At 36.1% G+C, this 18,128-nt stretch overlaps 1 protein-coding gene across 3 annotated transcripts in view; it reads right to left on the minus strand.

Annotated features, from left to right (window-relative positions):
• Window positions 1-18,128, minus strand: part of RELN (reelin) — a 496,502-nt gene that overhangs the window by 149,054 nt on the left and 329,320 nt on the right. For all 3 annotated transcript variants that reach the window (XM_059396996.1, XM_059396995.1, XM_059396994.1), the window contains exons 17-20: window positions 15,962-16,028; window positions 11,554-11,787; window positions 10,760-10,921; window positions 5,798-6,034 (exon numbers count right to left, since the gene is read on the minus strand). In XM_059396996.1, coding sequence (XP_059252979.1) covers window positions 5,798-6,034; window positions 10,760-10,921; window positions 11,554-11,787; window positions 15,962-16,028 — 700 coding nt within the window. The remainder of the gene's footprint in view (window positions 1-5,797; window positions 6,035-10,759; window positions 10,922-11,553; window positions 11,788-15,961; window positions 16,029-18,128) is intronic.

Here is an 18,128-nt window from a genome sequence, read left to right on the forward strand (position 1 = left end):
ATTCCTGTATAAGTTCTAGCAGTTTTGGAGTGGAGTCTTTTGGGTTTTTGCCTATCTTTTTTATTCCAAAAATCCACTCTTATGAGGTACCTCGGTGGCTCAAGTCAGTTAATCTCAGTCAGTTAAAGGTCTGCCTTTGGCTCAGGTCATGACCCCAGGACCCTGCATTGGGCTCCCTGCTCAGCAGGGAGTCTGCTTATCCCTCTTCCCTCTCCCCTCGGTCATGCTCGCAAATAAATAAAATCTTAAAAAAAAAAAAAAAAAACCCTCACTCTTTCATTAATAGACCTTTCTACTTTTTAATATCTATTTCATTTATTTCTGCTCTGATTGTTATTTCCTTCATTCTGCTAACTTTGGGCTTAGTTTTTCTTTTTTATCTACTTCTTTGAAGTATAAGTTAGGTTGTTTATTTGAGATCTTTTTTTTTTTTTTTAACTAACACAACTGTTTTTTTTTTTTTAAAGATTTTATTCATTTATTTGACAGACAGAGAACACAAGTAGACAGAGGCAGGCAGATAGAGAGGAAGGGAAGCAGGCCCCCTGCTGAGCAGAGAGCCCGATGCAGGACTCGATCCCAGAACTCTGAGATCATGACCCGAGCCGAAGGCAGCGGCCCAACCCACTGAGCCACCCAGGCGCCCCTGTTTTTTTTTTTTTTTTTAAGTATTTTATTTATTTATTTGACAGAGATCACAGGTAGGCAGAGAGGCAGGTAAGGGTAGGGGGAAGCAGGCTCCCTGCTGAGCAGAGAGCCTGATGCGGGGCTCGATCCCAGGACCCTGAGATCATGACCTGAGCCGAAGGCAGAGGCTTAACCCACTGAGCCACCCAGGCGCTCCTCTTGTTTCTTAATGTAGGCATTTGTTGTTTGAAACTTCTTTTTACTGCATCCCATACATTTTGGTGTGCTCTACTTCCATTTTCATTTGTCTCAAATTATTTTTTTGATTTTTCCTTTGATTTTCTCCATGCATTGATTGTCTAATCTCCACATTTATGAAATTTAAAATTTTCTCCTTGTAGTTGATTTCTAATGTCATACCATTCTGATAGTTTTTAAAAAGTTGCTTGATAAGATTTCAGTCATCTTAAAATTTTTTTTAAAAAATATTTTATTTGTTTATTTGACAGCTAGAGAGAGAGCACAAGTAAGCAGAGTGGCAAGGAGATGGGGAGAGAGAGAAGCAGGCTCTCTGCTGAGAGCCTCATGCGGGGCTCGATCCCAGGACCCTGGAATCATGACCCGAGCCAAAGGCAGCCGCTTAACCAACTGAGCCACCTGGGCGCCCCGTCATCTTAAAAATTTAAAGACCTGTTTTGTGTCTTAGCATATTATCTATTCTGAAGAACATTTCATGTCTGCTCGATAAGAATATGTATTCTTTGCATGGGATAGAATGTCCTGTAAATATCTGTTAAGTCCTTCTAGTCTAATGTGACCTTTAAGTTCAATGTTTTCTTACTGATATTCTGTCTGGATGCTCTATCCATTATCGAAAGTGGATTACTGAAGTCTATTATTATTGCATTGTTGTCTATTTCTTCCTTTAGATCTGTTACTTTTTGCTTTATATATTTGGGTCCTCCTATGTTGGGCATAGTGTTGTATCCATTTGTTGGATTGACTCCTTTACCATTATATAGTGACCTTCTTGACTCTTATTATGCTTTTTCCCTGAAGTGTATTTTGTCTGATACAAGCTTAATTAACGCTGCTTTCTTCTGGCTTCCAACTGTCTGGAATATTTTTTCCATCCTTTCACTTTCAGCCTCTATGTGGTCTTAAAGCAAAGCTGAGTCTCTCATAGGCAGCATGTATTTGGGTCTTATTTCTTTTTATTCATTCAGCCACTCGATGCCATTTGATTGGAGCATTTGTCCATTTACATTTAAGGTGACTATTGATAGGTATGAACTAACTATTGCTGTTTGTTAATTGGTTTTTGGCTGTTTTTAATTCATTTGTTGTTTTGCTTGCTCTTTTCCTTTGTGATTTGATAATTTTCTGTAGCGGTATGCTTAGATTCCTTTCTCTTTATCTTTTGTATATGTACTATAGGTTTTTACTTTGTTGGCACTGTAGGCTTATATAAAATACCTTATATTTGTAACAGTCTATTTGAAGCTGATAACTCAAGTTTGGATGGGTACTATAAAGCTCCACATTTTTACCCACATTTTATGTTTTTGATGTTATAATTTATATCTTTTTATCTTGTGTATCCATTAACAAATTATTGTAATTAGAGTTATTTTTACTACTTTTGTCTTTTAATCTTCACACTAAATTTATAAATAATTTAGCTTCCATCATTACAACATTGAAGTATTCTGAATTTAACCATATACCTACATTTGCCAGGGAGGTTTATACTTTCAAATGTTTTTCTGTTACTAGTTAGTGCCCTACTGTTTCAGCTTTCAAAGTTCCCTATAACACTTCTTGTAAGGCCTGCCTAGCAGTGCTGAGTTCCTTCAGCCTTTTCTTTTTTAAAAGTAGGCTCCATACCTAACATGGCATTTGAACTCATGACCCTGGTATCAAGAGTTACTTGCTCTACTGACTGAGCCAGGTAGGTGCCCTGAACTCCTTCAGCTTTTGCTTGTCTGGAAAACTCCTTTTGTCTGCTACTAAAACCAAATGTCAATTCTAACATGCTATAACAACCATCCCTCACAGTTATAGACATTTTGAAATCAAAATCTTATATATATAGACAGCACAGTCCTTACCACCTGTATACCTCACTAGTCTATTAGATAAGACAGACGAATGTCAATGTCCCTTAGAGTTATCACTAATAGTATTAGGCAGATAATCTTTAATAAACCTCAACTAAAATTATTCCCTTAGTGATCTTAAAATATATAAAGGAAGTTTTAAAGGCTATTTTTAGAACATAAAGCAGATAAAGGTTGTGATTCAGATACTGGGCATGGAAGAAAGAAAGTACTACAAATAATTAACAGCAATTCATCTCTCTGTGGAAAAAAGTGCTCTATGATGACACACTGTAAAGTGATTTATAGCATATTGACTCTAATTCTTCTAATGAAAAAGCAATTGTCCAAGTTCTCCCTGGAGAACACTCAGCAGCCACAATCCATGCACATGGAAAGTCATGAGTTAGAAAACGAGAACCAAATGAACTCACAGCTGGGAAAGGCCAACAATAATTAATTTAACACCAACCATTTGTAGAGAACATGTATACATTTCAAAATTTCCCCTGAGAGGAATGAGGTCATTGAAGGGCAGAGGGGACATACTTGAACATGTTCAAAGAATGTTTAATAAGATAATATGCTTCAAAGGTTTTACGTAAAAAAAAAAAAAAAAAAAAAAATAACAACTCATCTTGGACTAGGTAGTTAGGATAAATAGTTTGTAATACCACCACTTGAATTTCAGTACTGTAACAAGTATTTCTGAAAAACATATCCAAAGTGAGTTCTCATTGAACTTGAACAATATATTCCTCAACAGCAGCAGAGAGAAAACAGTGTCATTAAAAGGGGTTTTATTCTGACTCACTGGCTAAGAAAATGGGAACAGTTTGAGATCTTCCATGTTGTTTCATTTTAATGAGCAGCGAGAATTTTTCATGTCCTTATTAAAGTGGTTAATGTATTTCTCTAGTCTCATTATCACCGCCAGAGTATACTCTGTTGTTTCATAACCAAGACAACTCCTTTTCGTTTCCGAGGAGATCAGAAAGTCAAATCTGATTGCTCACACGTGGTTGTTAATAAAACTCCCACGGGGCTGCTTAAGGTGCCCATGGGGATTGTACAATTATTTATATTTTCTTATGGTTTTCTATAATTACTGTGATTGTATTTTCACAAAGTAAATGTATCTCCACCAATTAAAGCAGTGGTGGGTTAAGAATATTCATCAGACTCATGTGAAAGGATATTGTTCTTAGGGTTTTGATCAAAGCACACAAATTAAACTGCTGTTATCATGCATTCAACCCGAGTGTTAAATTAAAATGCTCAGCAACTTTGGAGTTTATTTGAGCAGATGTTAACTCTTTATGAAAATAAACATGATACAGGACTTGCATTCATGATATGACTCTTTGTTGCATTAAAAGTGCTGGGGGAAAAACCTGCTATACAAATCTTGGGGGATATGGCTTATGATATATGACTGATTTGTGTTACTGTTAATTCAGGTCAATTTAAATTTTCAGAAGCATATAAATCTAACAAATCTCATTTTGGTTTACATCTTTGCATCTTCTTACTTCAGCTCACCCCTTTGTCTTTGAAGGCTCGAGGACCAAGAACGAATGTCCATAAAAACAAGCATCTGAGGCTATCAAATAAAAATCACACAATATAGCCTTTTACACTCTCCCATATAGAAATTTCATTCTATCTAGTTCAACAGTGCTTGCAGCAAAAGTGACCGGCCATACTTCCATTCCATTAGCTGTCATTTTGATGCTAGACTGTTAGCCTGCTGTGTGTGCGATGTGATGTCCATGCATCATTCCCATCAAAGGTAATTTTCTGTGCAATGGTGTGTAAAATTTGCCTCTAATTATGATAAGGCCACTGATGGGTCATTTATGGTATGTTCTCTGGAGACCACTGCAGTGAATAGCTTTCGGTGAGATTTGTCGGCAGAAATTAAATTGGTCTGACCATGACTCCATAGAAAGTAAAACTCTCTGAGAAAATTATTCCTCAATCACGTTTAAAGCCCTAGAGGAACTCAGAGAGGGACAGTATGTACACTGCTGAAGGCTGTGCATTTTGGAATGATGCAGACCTGAGGTTTAATCTAGAGTCACCGGGCCTAGAAGTCCTATGTGGTCTGGCCTCTACACAACTCTTGGCTTCTGTTCCTGATATCCACTCCCTCCCTTCCTGGGCTTCCTGGTCCTAGAATATGCCATGGTAAGTCTCCCTTCTGGAGTTATATACTGCAAATTTTCCTGCGGTTAGAATGGTCTTCTTTCAGATCTTCATGTGGCTGGAATTTCTTTTTACTGCTACGTTCTCATCAGTGGAATTTATCACATCCATCAACTGAATTCCCTGGACATAGCCTCCTCCTTCTTCCTACCCAACGTATCCACCTCCTGATGCCAGTTAATCACTGAACATCATTCTGCGGATGTTCTTAAAGTCCTAATCATGGTCTTCAATTATTTATTTACTATTTATTATATTTATTTACTGTTTAATGTATAGTTACGTTTGCATTTGATGATAAATCTAAGATGGAAAATATGTTGACTAGGATAGTCCATACCCTTGAAACCCCAACAACATTAACTGTATGGGTGAGTGGTCCAGTATTGCCCGATATGATGGGTTTGAAAGGAGATCCTCATCAATAAATAAGGGATGAAAAAATTCCTGGGCTTTATGCAAGATAGCATGAAAATAGAACTAGTTATGACAAATTTTATTAAAATAGTCATAAGAGTGATCTCACATTTCACCATGGTCATGGTGGGCCTCCAGGATGGGACAATGTGTTAGTCACTTTAGTTACTAACACTTTTGGAAGAGGGTTTTTATATATAACAGTGGGAAATAAAAATTTGAGATTAATAACTATGGTGAAATTTATACTTATTTAAATCTATCAGTATTTTGCTTTCAGTCCTCCTTCCCAAGATACTTTACTTGCAGACATAATGACTTTTGAAATGGTTCGTATTCAGTAAGTATTTGTCAGCAAATGACTAAGTGCTGGGTGGATTAGAAGATTATTCTTATGTTCCAATCCTCAATGCAAATTATAACAATAATAGAGATGAAATTCTTACCAAAGTGTCCAGTCATGGCCACAGTATGGCTGAACATTTCCAAGGTAGAATCCCAGAGATTGAGTAACCTCCACAAGATTGGTAAAGTCAAGGCTAATGCTGTTGAAAAGGACAGATGTCATGATAATCTCATCAATGGCCCACACGTCTTCTCCCTGGGAAGAATGATATGGTTGCCACCATCTGAACTGAATTCCAAACTGTCTTGCATCATCTGGTAACTCTACAGAGATTATTCTGAAGAAAAAAAAAAAAGTAAAAGTTCTGATTACGTTGATATCTTAAAACATGAACATTCATAGCAGAGTATTTTTTACCTTGTGGCACAGCATTTAAAAAAAATAGTTCTCCCTTTATTATCCACATTCTTCTGAGATTCCCAATTTCTTGTCTGACTCAAACAAAGTCCTCTAAACACATCCAAAAATGTGAGTGCTTTCACTCATCTGCTTTCAGAAAAGCTAACTCAATAAGACCTAGTTGTCAAAGTAGCAGGATTTGTCTTCGTCCGAAAAAGGATCACGGGCATCTTGGTCCATATATTACAGTCTGAGGCTGGTTGGAACTGTGGCACTTCCTAACTCCTGTGAGTCTAGCCCAGTGTATGAGGGGACTTGCTGTGTCACGGTGGCTATGACAACAAACCTGGATGTGACAAATGGGGAAGAAAATTAAGAATAATATCTAATTTCCAGGAGCAATTACTGTACACAGCAGCAGGAACCATACATTAATTGCCACTGCAACGACATCTGCTTGAGAGCTCCATAAATCACAGGACCATGCTGCTCACATCCATACACAAGGTGAGATATGAAGCAAATGGCAAATGGAACATTTGTCTCCATCAGTGTACAATTAAGCACCAGGAGAGGTGTTCGCAGTAAACACACGCTAAAGGGACCAAGTCTTTTTCTCAGTGAGCAAAGGAAAGCTCCCTAAGACAGGTGACTAGTTGGATAACTTAGAAACAAATTATTTATAAACTTCAATGTCTATGGTGGGATTTAATTAGAAATTAGATTGATTTTCACATTTGTATTATATTTACTCATAGTTATTGCATAAAAAATGTCAAATCACATCTTGGAAACATAATTTTTAAATACTCAGTTACTGAAAAATAATATCTATTTTCTCTTTAAATAATTTTTATATGGAAATGTGGGTTAGAATAACATGATTTTCATCACTATTAAGTACACAAACTACCAGTAAAAAACTGGTAGAAGTTTTTTGCAATGTGAGAAAATATACTTTTTAAATAATTGAAAGTCAATATTCAAATACAGAAATAGAAATTTTAAAACACTGCTTAAATTAAAAAGACATAGCCATAACATTTATGGTTTTTAAATACCTTTAAATACTTATGGTTTTAAATACTTTAAGTCTGTTCATTTTTTTACCAATGTGAATTTATTAGAGGAGTAAAGTTTAGTTAAGTTGAATATTTTAATAATTTTCACTTTAATTCCTAGGTATTTACTAAATAATCAAGTAAGTATGTTTATTTATATTAACACATATCAAATATGTAAAGAAATAAAATAACTGAACTATATTTAAACTGGCTGAATAATGAAAACATACATTAATAATTTAATTTGACCATCACATTACTAGAAAATTATAATCTTCCCTCATATTAATAATTTTAGAAGCAGTTACTATTCTCTCTGATGAAAATAAATATAATTTTTAAATAACAACTGAAAAGTTGAATTTCTCAGGCAACTTCAAAGGTTATTTTCCTTCATTTCCTTTATTTTAGCACATACATATGTGTGTGTGTGATATCAGATATTGAAATGACCAGTAAGTTCCTTGGCAGAGACATTAAGACTATGGGGTCTGTAATCAGACTCTTAGATTAAAATCCCCACTCTCACTGACTTATTAACTAATAGTTAATAAATTTTATTAGCTAGTAGTTCATATTAACTAGTAGTTAATAAGTTTGCAGCTGCAAGGAAGGTACTCAACTTCTGTGTCTGTGAAGTTGGGATAATAGCCCTATAGCAAAAGTCAGAGACATTTTCTGGTTTTTCATATTATATCTTAGTACCTAGAACAGTATCTGGGACACAACAAAAACTCATCAAATTCTTGCTGTGTAAATGAAGTACATATTGTTCATAAACCCGAAGAGAAATCCGAATACTGAGGCACAGAAAGATCAAATGTTCTCCCAATTGCTAAGCGGTTTTTACGTGCCAGTGCCCAGAGCTGGATCTAGGAGGGATGGCTATAGAGCCCGTGATCTTGACATTCACTTCATATCTGAGGTAGGGTGGGAATCTCTGCTTCCACGGCTCTGTGCAAACTGCAGCTGCTGGTCAGGATGGCCGTGGAACCATCTGATCCGAATATTCCTAACCTGGGTCACCTTTCTGTTATCGATCTTGCTTTTGGGGAAGATACTAACCTCAGACATGTCTTGCCATCACAGACAATAATCAAAGCAAAACTAAAATAAAAATAGGCTTTATAATAATTTTAGAATAAGAAACAAGCCCTACGCCTGGGTGGCTCAGTGGGTTAACGCCTCTGCCTTTGGCTCGGGTCATGATCTCAGGGTCCTGGGACTGAGCCTTGCATCAGGCTCTCTGCTCAGCAGGAAGACTGCTTCTTCCTCCTGTCTCTCTCTGCCTGCCTCTCTGCCTACTTGTGATCTCTATCTGTCAAATAAATAAATAAATAAAATCTAAAAAAAAAAAAAAAGAAGAAGCCCTATAATTAAGAAAAATCTAGAATAATTTTAGTTTTGGCAGTGATACCAAGTTTTACATTAGAAATACCAGTTAGTTCTTGACATTCTAGTCAGTCTGAATTACAAGATCAGCTTAGATAAATGTACAGGCTTTACATTTTATGAACTGCAAGCAGATAGAGTCCTCCTGTTTACTGAGTGACTCAGAGGCAAATAAATTGTTTGAAATCAGTGAGGAGTAATAGTGGTTATCTAACTAGCATCTCTAATTTATGGATCATACTTCATTTTCTAACAGCCAAGGCTGAAAGGGACAATATGGGATTGACGTCAATTACAGGCAGCAATTTATACTGAAGAAAATACAGCAAATGGCTAAAGGCATCAAGATATATTTAAGTCTCCTATGAAGAACTTACATGGTTTGTATTATTTATCATATAAAATAATTTAGAATTTAGAATATATCAAATTCTACTTCTGCCATGTCGCCTTTTATTAATATTTGTAAGAAAGAGGGAGATGGAGGAAGAGTCTCGTGGACAGAGGTACATGCGTAGAAAATAAAAGTGTTCCTGATACCTCCCACCATGTTCTCTTTTTTAAAAAAATCTCCACTTGATCTTAATCTTTCAAGCTATGCACATACCTAGTGCTGAAAAGCCAGGTTGATTCTGCGTAGAAGAAAAATGTTGCTGTCAAATGGCAGGCAAGATTAAATGCACCTTTGCAATAGCACATTAAATGTGTAATTATTTTTCATATCAACAAAGATTAATTAAATTTCATGATAAAGATTGATTATTGAATTTTGGAGCTGTCCATCCTGGTTAGAAAAAATTGGGTTTTAGGCCAAGTTAACTTAGACAACAATATTTTCTTCATGCTTTCATCATTATTATGATTTTCATTTAATTTTATTTTAATATTTATTATGGAGAGTCTATGAAATGTTTCTTTGGTATTCATATGTGTCTATGGAATGAGAAAATTAAGCTTCATCTTTCATTTACCTTTATAGGGAAAATATTCAGCACATCTGCTGTGATTTTAAAATTTTATAAAGTAAATAATTGTAATTCATAACATTTGTTAACTATTATCTCTGTTACATGTTACTTTATTTTCTAGGAAAAGAAAAGTTGTCATTTACTTGTAAACACCTAAATGTAGGGACTGCTGTCGGCAACATTTTTAGGTATATAAAATCTAACATCGGTGCCCCTGTCTTTTTGCATTGGTGTCAGTGCAAACCTCAGAGTCCAAAGCCCTCACTCAGTTTTACCTTCCCTCGTGATCAAAATGTACTTCCGGAAAGGCAAATGGTGTCAGTTCTTTACTAACTGGGAATATGCCCCAGTGTTACCTCTTCTAAAGATACTTTATTTTCTCATGCTTCTCTTCTGCAACTTTAAAAAAAGAATTTCAGTGAGCAGGCCAATATGGAGGGCATGTATTGCATGGAGCACTGGGTGTGGTGCATAAACAATGAATTCTGGAACACTGGAAAAAATATATAAAATAAAATAAAATAGTGTTCTAGAAGAAAACAGAACTTTTGGACATTTCTGAAATTGTACCACTAATGGGGATTACTACTCTGCTCACTTCAAAGGATGGCTCTGCTTCAAATAAGACTTAAATCTCACAATTGCACCTATAGATTATGAAATGGATAAGCTAAAAAAAAACCAAAAGTGGCCTGAAGAAAGGACCTTAAGTAAATCCTCACATTCCATTTTTGCCAGGAACTCGATACCGGCTAGAAAAACTTACCTATGATAATTACATATTCATATTACATGCAAATTTTAAATATATACTGGCTATCAGGTTTTATGAATTACTGTCTCATGAAATTTATTATAACATATTATAATATATTGATAACAAATACTTGTTAACAGCATTTATAATTTAGTACTATATAAAAATCACACCCAATAGGCTGCAGTAGGGTTGAAAAGGATTATAGTGTTAAGTGTTTTTCTCTTTCCTGGACATCAAAATATTTCCCTTAGATATACATTTCAAGATACTAGAATAAATTTCTTCAACTTATCAGAAATCAGTAGGACAAATAAAATAGAAGAATGTGACTTGCTAGCTTTTTATTGCAATACGCATCAATCTTCATCCTCATCATCCCTCAGTGGGAAAATATCTTGAATATTACACCAGTTGAATGATGATTTCCCCAGAGAGGAGATAATCACTCTAACCATTTTTCCAAAAGCTTTCCAACGTACCTGGGCTCATGATAGTTGAGATAGGAATAGTGCTCCAAGAGTTTCCAAGTTATCCCATTATCATACGAATAATGCAATAAAACTCCTTCACCAGGCTGGTCAGGGGCTCTGCATGTGCTCAGAACGGACTTGCTCCCCAACCTCAGTGTGAACTGGAGAAACCTAGACATGAATTGTCTGTAATTAGTGTGTGCAGAAACATTTTTAATCATAATGCTCATTTTGGCTTTTAAAGAATTCCAAACAAACTACTCAAAAGCTGCATGCTCCCACTCATCTCCCTTTTATAAAATGTAAGTAATTTCACTGTGAGATGTATGAATATGTATAGAAGATGAGGTCAATGCATGTTTATAGGCAGATATACCCATACAAATGCAAGTGTATGTTTATACATACTTGCACACTATGTACTTGTGTACATACACTTCAAATGCCAATCATTCCTTTACTGCATTATTTATTAGGCACTGGGGGAAGGGAAGATGTAGAGTCAATCTAATCATCCTCTGCAAGCTGTCAATAAATAAAGCTACATAAATAATTAACTAACCCTTGGCTTAAGAACACAGTTTTGATGTTAACAGTTCCTATGTTTAAAAACCTCATCAGTCATTAGTAGACCTTTTAATTTATTAAAAACTAGGGCAAATTAACCCTGTATAAACTGTGAACTCCCTCTCCATTAAAAATTGGAAGATGTACATGTCAGCCAAAAAAGGAAAAAAAAATGGAAAATAAATTCAATCATTAGCATCCGGTTTCAATATGTGTTCCAGCCTGTCTTAACTCACCTGGATTGTGAGCTGTCAAGGAACGATGTAATCAGCTGACGCCTCCCATCTTTGTTGAAAACCAGGGCCTTCCCACTGGCCAAGACACCACAACCAAAGCTGACTTCAGCACCACGGATAGAGTAAAAGTTATGGTAAGAGGAGAGCCTGGAACTGCCAAAGCTTTCAGAAATAAACATTGGGAATGTCTGGGAAGCCATCTCACAAGCTGGGCCAGAAAATCCAGGGTCACACCTGAAAGAGATACCATAAAATAAAATTGTAAGCTGTTGGTCCTTCCAGAGATCCTTGAATCTAATTCAGGGAGGAGGAGGTCCAGGGGCCAGGATTTGACTAAATGGTAAGTGAGGCTCATTAGTCTTTGGAAAACAATGAATCTGAAGACTTGATAAGGGTGACTGATGGCAAATATTCCAGAAAAATATAGTCTTTGCACAACCCTGATATAAAAAGCTGTTGATTAAAACAATAATTCAGCACTCAACCTTAGCCAAGGCCAGTGATTTATCTGTATCTACATTTGTGCACTTGCTAGTTTAAAATCTTTGTAAAAATTATATTATTATGTATATAACTTTATACACAATGATGTTAATTAAATTTGTAAAAGAAACATCAATAAAATACTTCCAGAGATATCTAGAATAAATTTCCTCTAAGAACAAATATAAAAATATGTATTATGTTTGTGATAGAAATTATTGGAAATACTTGGGAAAGATTGGAAAATAAATCTATTTTTATTTCAAACTTAGATTGACACTATAAAGGGAATGTAAACACCTTGACCCAGATAGGTGCTCTTAGCAGAACTGTGCTGCTCACAGTGGAATCCCAAATTAGTAGTGCTTCAGGAAGAACAAAAACAAAACACAACAAACCCCATACAGCAACTTGCCTCCTACTGTATTTATATTAGAAAATTCACCACAGATAAGTCCATAGTTGAACATCACAAACTTCTTATATTTTAAGGCATTTACTCATCGGGAATTAGTATTAGATTTTTTTTTTTTTTTTTTTTTTACTGCACTACTACCAAAAAAGTATTTTTTGTAGCAACATGGATGGGACTGGAAGAGATTATGCTGAGAGTGAAATAAGTCAAGCAGAAAGAGTCAATTATCATATGGTTTCACTTAATTGTGGAGCTTAACAAATAACATGGAGGACAAGGGGTGTTAGAGAGGAGAAGGGAGTTGGGGGAAATTGGAAGGGGAAGTGAACCATCAGAGACTATGGAATCTGAAAAACAATCTGAGGGGTTTGAAGGGCAGGGGGTGGGAGGTTGGGGGAACCAGGTGGTGGGTGTTAGAGAGGGCACAGATTGCATGGAGCACTGGGTGTGGTGCAAAAACAATGAATACTGTTATGCTGAAAATAAATAAATAAATAAATAATTTTTAAAAAAGTAATATTATGGTATAACTCTGAACCTTTTTTTTTTTAATTTTAAAGATTTAATTTGTTTGTTTGACAGACAGAGATCACAAGTAGGCAGAAGGCAGGCAGAGAGAGAGAAGGGGAAGCAGGTTCCCTGCTGAGCAGAGAGCCTGATGTGGGGCTGGATCCCAGGATCCTGGGTCATAACCTGAGCTGAAGGCAGAAGCTTTACCACACTGAGCCACCCAGGCACTCCTTTCTCTGAACCACTTTTTTTAGTTCTAGTGCTGATACTGGATCTATGGTGGCCTCACAGAGGGTCCACAGAGTGGATGAACAAATGCCAAATTGTATGTATCTTGGATATTATGGATATTATGGGGAGAAGGGCTATAGTAACTATCATATTATCATGGAAGTTGGACCCTAAAATGCCAGAAACTACTGCAGCATGAAGTCTGGAGGTTGATGGGCATTAGGGATGGGAGCGGGGAAGAAAACCCATATTTATGGAGCTTGTAAATTAAGCCTCAAACAGTTTACTTCTTTCACACGTTATCTCACCGACTTAGAAGGTAAATAGCCAAGCAGTTTCCAAAAAGGGTAAAAACTTAGCTAAGGAGGACACATTTTGACATTTGAAAACTGAATGTGGTTTTCCATGGCCACACACTGGAATCAGGGTCCCCCAACAAGGCATGTATTTCAGGGAGAATGCATTTCTGTGTCTTTTAAATATATCTTCTTAGAACCAGTGATTGGGACACATTCGTGATCATTTAGAGATGACTCATGTCGGAGTCCGTTCCCATGTAATGGTTTTGAAAGTGTACTTATAATTGAAAGTTATATAATTGGGATAAAATGCTGATCAAGATTTCATTCATACACTTAAAATACACTTGCAGCCTTTGTTCTGCAGCAGAACAGTAAGGTAACACAGTCGGGAGATTCCAGGAATGGCCCAAGGCTCTCCTGAGTCCAGAAATATCCCCTGTTCCTTCAGCTACCCAACCTTAAATGTAGTATTATGGTCGGCTTGTGTGTCAGGAGAAAAGGCCCCAGGGTTGAGCTATGTGGAAGACACCCAGGCAGGAAAGTTTCTAATGCTTTTTGCCCTTCTCACTAGTACCTCTAACAGGGGTGGGCTTATCAGGATAAAGAATGGTCAGTTTAGACACCCAGGCCTGGGGATTATACACAGGCAAGAAAGTGTTAAGCAGCAGGAGAGGCAGAATCCTGGCAGCCAATAACAGCAGTGATGAGAGGAGCAAAGGGGGAAGAGAAACAAAGTTTCAAGGCTCCAAATTCAAGGATCCGTTTAAAAGAAATAGTACTGAGTATAAATGTCTTTTCTATGGCATCTTGCTCATACGTGACAAGTCACATATTGCTGGAAAAGGATGTAGTAGTCAAACATTTAGCACAGCCACTAATGAACAAAACCGATGAATATTACATAAAACATTGTCAGAAACAGGGAAGAAAACTCAAGTTCCAACTGGTGAAAATATTCTGCAAAACCTCAGTAGGAGGAAAAGGCAATGATTGTTCAAGATAATGTACAGTGTCAAAAAGAACAATGCCCAAAGGCATAGAACTGCCATTCAGACTTCCGTTTGCCTCCAGTATTAGCGACACAGATGCTTGCCTTAATAAGCCCACCAAATGCTAACAGGGAGACTGTACACAAAAGAACAAAGGATGAAGTATAACTATTCTAATTACAGATGGGTCTTTTAGAAATAGCACTTTCTATTTTCATTAATAAAAGCATCTGTCATTTTAGATAATTTGTTTTCAAAACTTTTCAGGACAACTTCGGGAATTACACAGATGTCTGGTGTTCTTGTGTTAATTTTATTTGAGAAATGCACTAAATGAGGGGATGGCCTGGTTAGGGATGACAGATGAAGAGAACAACTTGAAGAAAGCACAAGCTAAGGCAGCAGAGACCCAATGAGTAAGTGTTTTGGGGAGGGAACTGGCAGTTTTATTGAAAGACGGAGAGATGCATGTTCAGTTTTGAAATATGAATAGGAACTTTTCAATTCCTTAATACTTTCTCAAACATTTCTATTGTGCAGAGGTTTTTTGTTAATTAAATTCATTGTAATATAGTTAAAAAGTGAACACGACACTCTAATGTCAGTGCTGACAAGTGTCTTGCCTCATATAATTTCCAAATGATCAAGTAGAAATATCTTTTATGAGTTCTCCATTAATTAATTATTACTGTCTTTGTTTGGAGGACAAGAAGACAGACTAGATGAAGAGTGGTTGAAAACTTGTCTATATAACAAAGATTGTGGTTTCAGGAATTTCCAGGATATTTTATAATTAAATATTAATGAGGGAATGACATAGTACATATGGATATCCATTCTCATTATAAACATAACAGAATGCTTCAGTGGTAACTAAATGTTAACTATTTATATATGATTTCAGACTTCATATTCAACATCATTATTATGTAAAATAATTCATATATCATTTTGAAGACAAATGATTTTTGAAAGTAAGCAAGACTGCAAAATTATATTTAAAGATGACTTTTCTTACCAAATCTGCTAAATTTGGCTCATTCTAGTATCCTTTAGCCTTGGTCAGTGCTGATTTGCATAATTCATTTACGAAGCATGGTAGGAATTAAAATATGCTTCAAGAACACTAGAACAAGTTTATGGAAAAGCAGTATATTGAAGAAAGTAACCAAAGACAGAAAAGGCAGTCATCAAACTATGAAGAATTCAAATTTGTTCACAAATTTACATGAGGCATGCTAAATTTTTCACAATTTAGCTTCATAGAAAAGTTATTTATTCATCAACTTCCACCTACAAAAGACACTTAATATTCTACTATGCTTAAATTCCCTTTGGAACATCCTAGTTTGGTCTTGAAAAGACCTCAAAAGCCTAAAAAGGAAATCAAAACAAGTTAAAATGACTTGTGGCCACAATAGCTAAAGTATATATTAAAATAAAAATAAGTATAATTATTATTTTAAAAAAATGCTTACTTGCAACCATGTCGAGTACACTGTCCTCGGCCAGAACAGAATTTGAGACACGATGGACCAATATAAACTGCAGGCAGAGCAAAAGACAGCATGTGAAAAATAAGGGCAAAAACCAATTGGAAAAACCAAGAACAACACAAGCATGTCAATCAATTTTGTGCAGTGATACCCATAAAATTGAGCTCATTATATGCATGTTGTACGCAGGAAAACAGGGAGACATATAGAGTGCTGTGTGACAAGGTATGTGCTTAGCTACAAATCTGCTGGAAATGTTTTAAATTAATTCTTTCAAGATTTTAATGTTCCATAACAAAAATAGGTAGGAACATGCGATTTGGGTTCCTTAATGGAGTCTCTTCAGCTAAAATGATTTCAGGCAGAATACTATGCTTCTGACTTAAACTTTCTTTAAAGTTTCATTTTTTTTTTTAAAGATTTTATTTATTTCATAGAGAGAGAGATCACAAGTAGGCAGAGAGGCAGGCAGAGAGAGAGGAGGAAGCAGGCTCCCTGCCGAGCAGGGAGCACGATGTTGGGGCTCAGGTCCTTGGGATCATGACCTGAGCCAAAGGCAGAGGCTTTAACCCACTGAGCCACTCAGGCACTCCATAAAGTTTCATATTTTTTAGGTAGAAATAAAGAATTTGCAAAGGATCAGTTTGATATATCACAAAATGGAGATGTTATAATTAAATTTAAAAATCACAACTTCCATTCTTATCTGGGGAAAATCTCTAACACATTGCAGGTGATTGATACATATCTTTCTAAAAATAAATACAACCTTCCTGAAATGGGAAGTTAAAAATCTGTTGTTGTGCATCAAGTTGTCTCTGAAATGCAGGGTTTTTTTCTAAACGATGGGACTGACTGATAATGATATTAAAAACCTCAATTCTAACCTTTGGAATGCCAAGAAAAGGGTTCCCAGTGGTTGAATGGTAGGTTCTGAGATAAATAGACTCAAATACATTTAAAGATAGTAAGCCTCTTGATAACCAACCAGTACAATGAGTAACACACTGAAAAGTACAAAAATGGAACTAAACCAAGACGCAATGGTTGTTAAGACTCACATATTCAATTTCAGGCACAAACAAATTTGCATTCCATGATCATTTTTTCTGTCTTGGGATGATGTGATCATGTCAAAATAGTCCAATAATTTAATTTAAAAATAATTTTCCCTGTGAATAATGCTCCTACAAACACTTGTTCTCTGGAGCCAATTAATTAAAGTGTGACACAAAGCAGGCAGGAACAACTCTTGCTGAAGGAAGCTGATTGTTGAGGAGGAGATCAGATAGCAGGCGGGGTGGTTAAAGTTATGGGTTTCAGGTGTCAAATAACCCTAGATTCAAATTCCTTCTTCACCTGGAAAACTCTGGATAAGTGATTTATCCAGTCTAAGCCTCAGTGTTCCTATTCTTTAAAATGGGATATTTTCCTCTTTTCCTTGGAGGAAAGGGCAAAAGAAATGTTCATGCTTAGCTTGCTGTCTGGTACCACATGGTTATGATCACCATAACACTGGGATCAAGAATTCTTCCTGCTCCATCTGCCTCGTTGGCCCCTACTGGACAGCACCAGTACTGAGACATCAGGAAAGGGCTTCCTTCTTTTTTAGCCTGGTAAAGTTTATGGATTATTTTCCCAGCACACTTGATTTTATGGCTGCAGTAGGATTTATTCTAAGTCCTGTAAATGGTCCATTCCATTTTGTGGGATCACTCTGGAGGGCTGCCCTAGAATGCACCCATGTCATAGTTCAAAAAGCTTCCATTGTAAAAAAGAAATTTCAACAATAAAACAAGATTTTCCAAGTCAATGAAAATATTGCAGTTAAGAATCTTGTCATCCCTCACCACTGATGATGGGGTCATTGGGATTCACGGCATGAGTAAGTCTATAGGCCCTTTTTCCTAAGAGTATGGAAAGGACAAATTTGTTTTTATCACTATTAATCAAGTCGAAAAAATTAAAAAGTGATAACAAACATACTTTGCCCCAGGATTTTCCATTTTGCTAAGAACTTCAGGGTGATTCCAAAAATACTTCCTGTACACACTAGCAGGAAAAACATTCCTAACAGACGTAGGATATTGACCTGTTTTTTTCTCTCAGTTTATTTTCCTTGACATGACTTAGAATTCCATAGAGAAGT

This window comes from Mustela nigripes, chromosome 4 (assembly GCF_022355385.1).
Source record: "Mustela nigripes isolate SB6536 chromosome 4, MUSNIG.SB6536, whole genome shotgun sequence".
NCBI classification, from domain to species: domain Eukaryota; kingdom Metazoa; phylum Chordata; class Mammalia; order Carnivora; family Mustelidae; genus Mustela; species Mustela nigripes.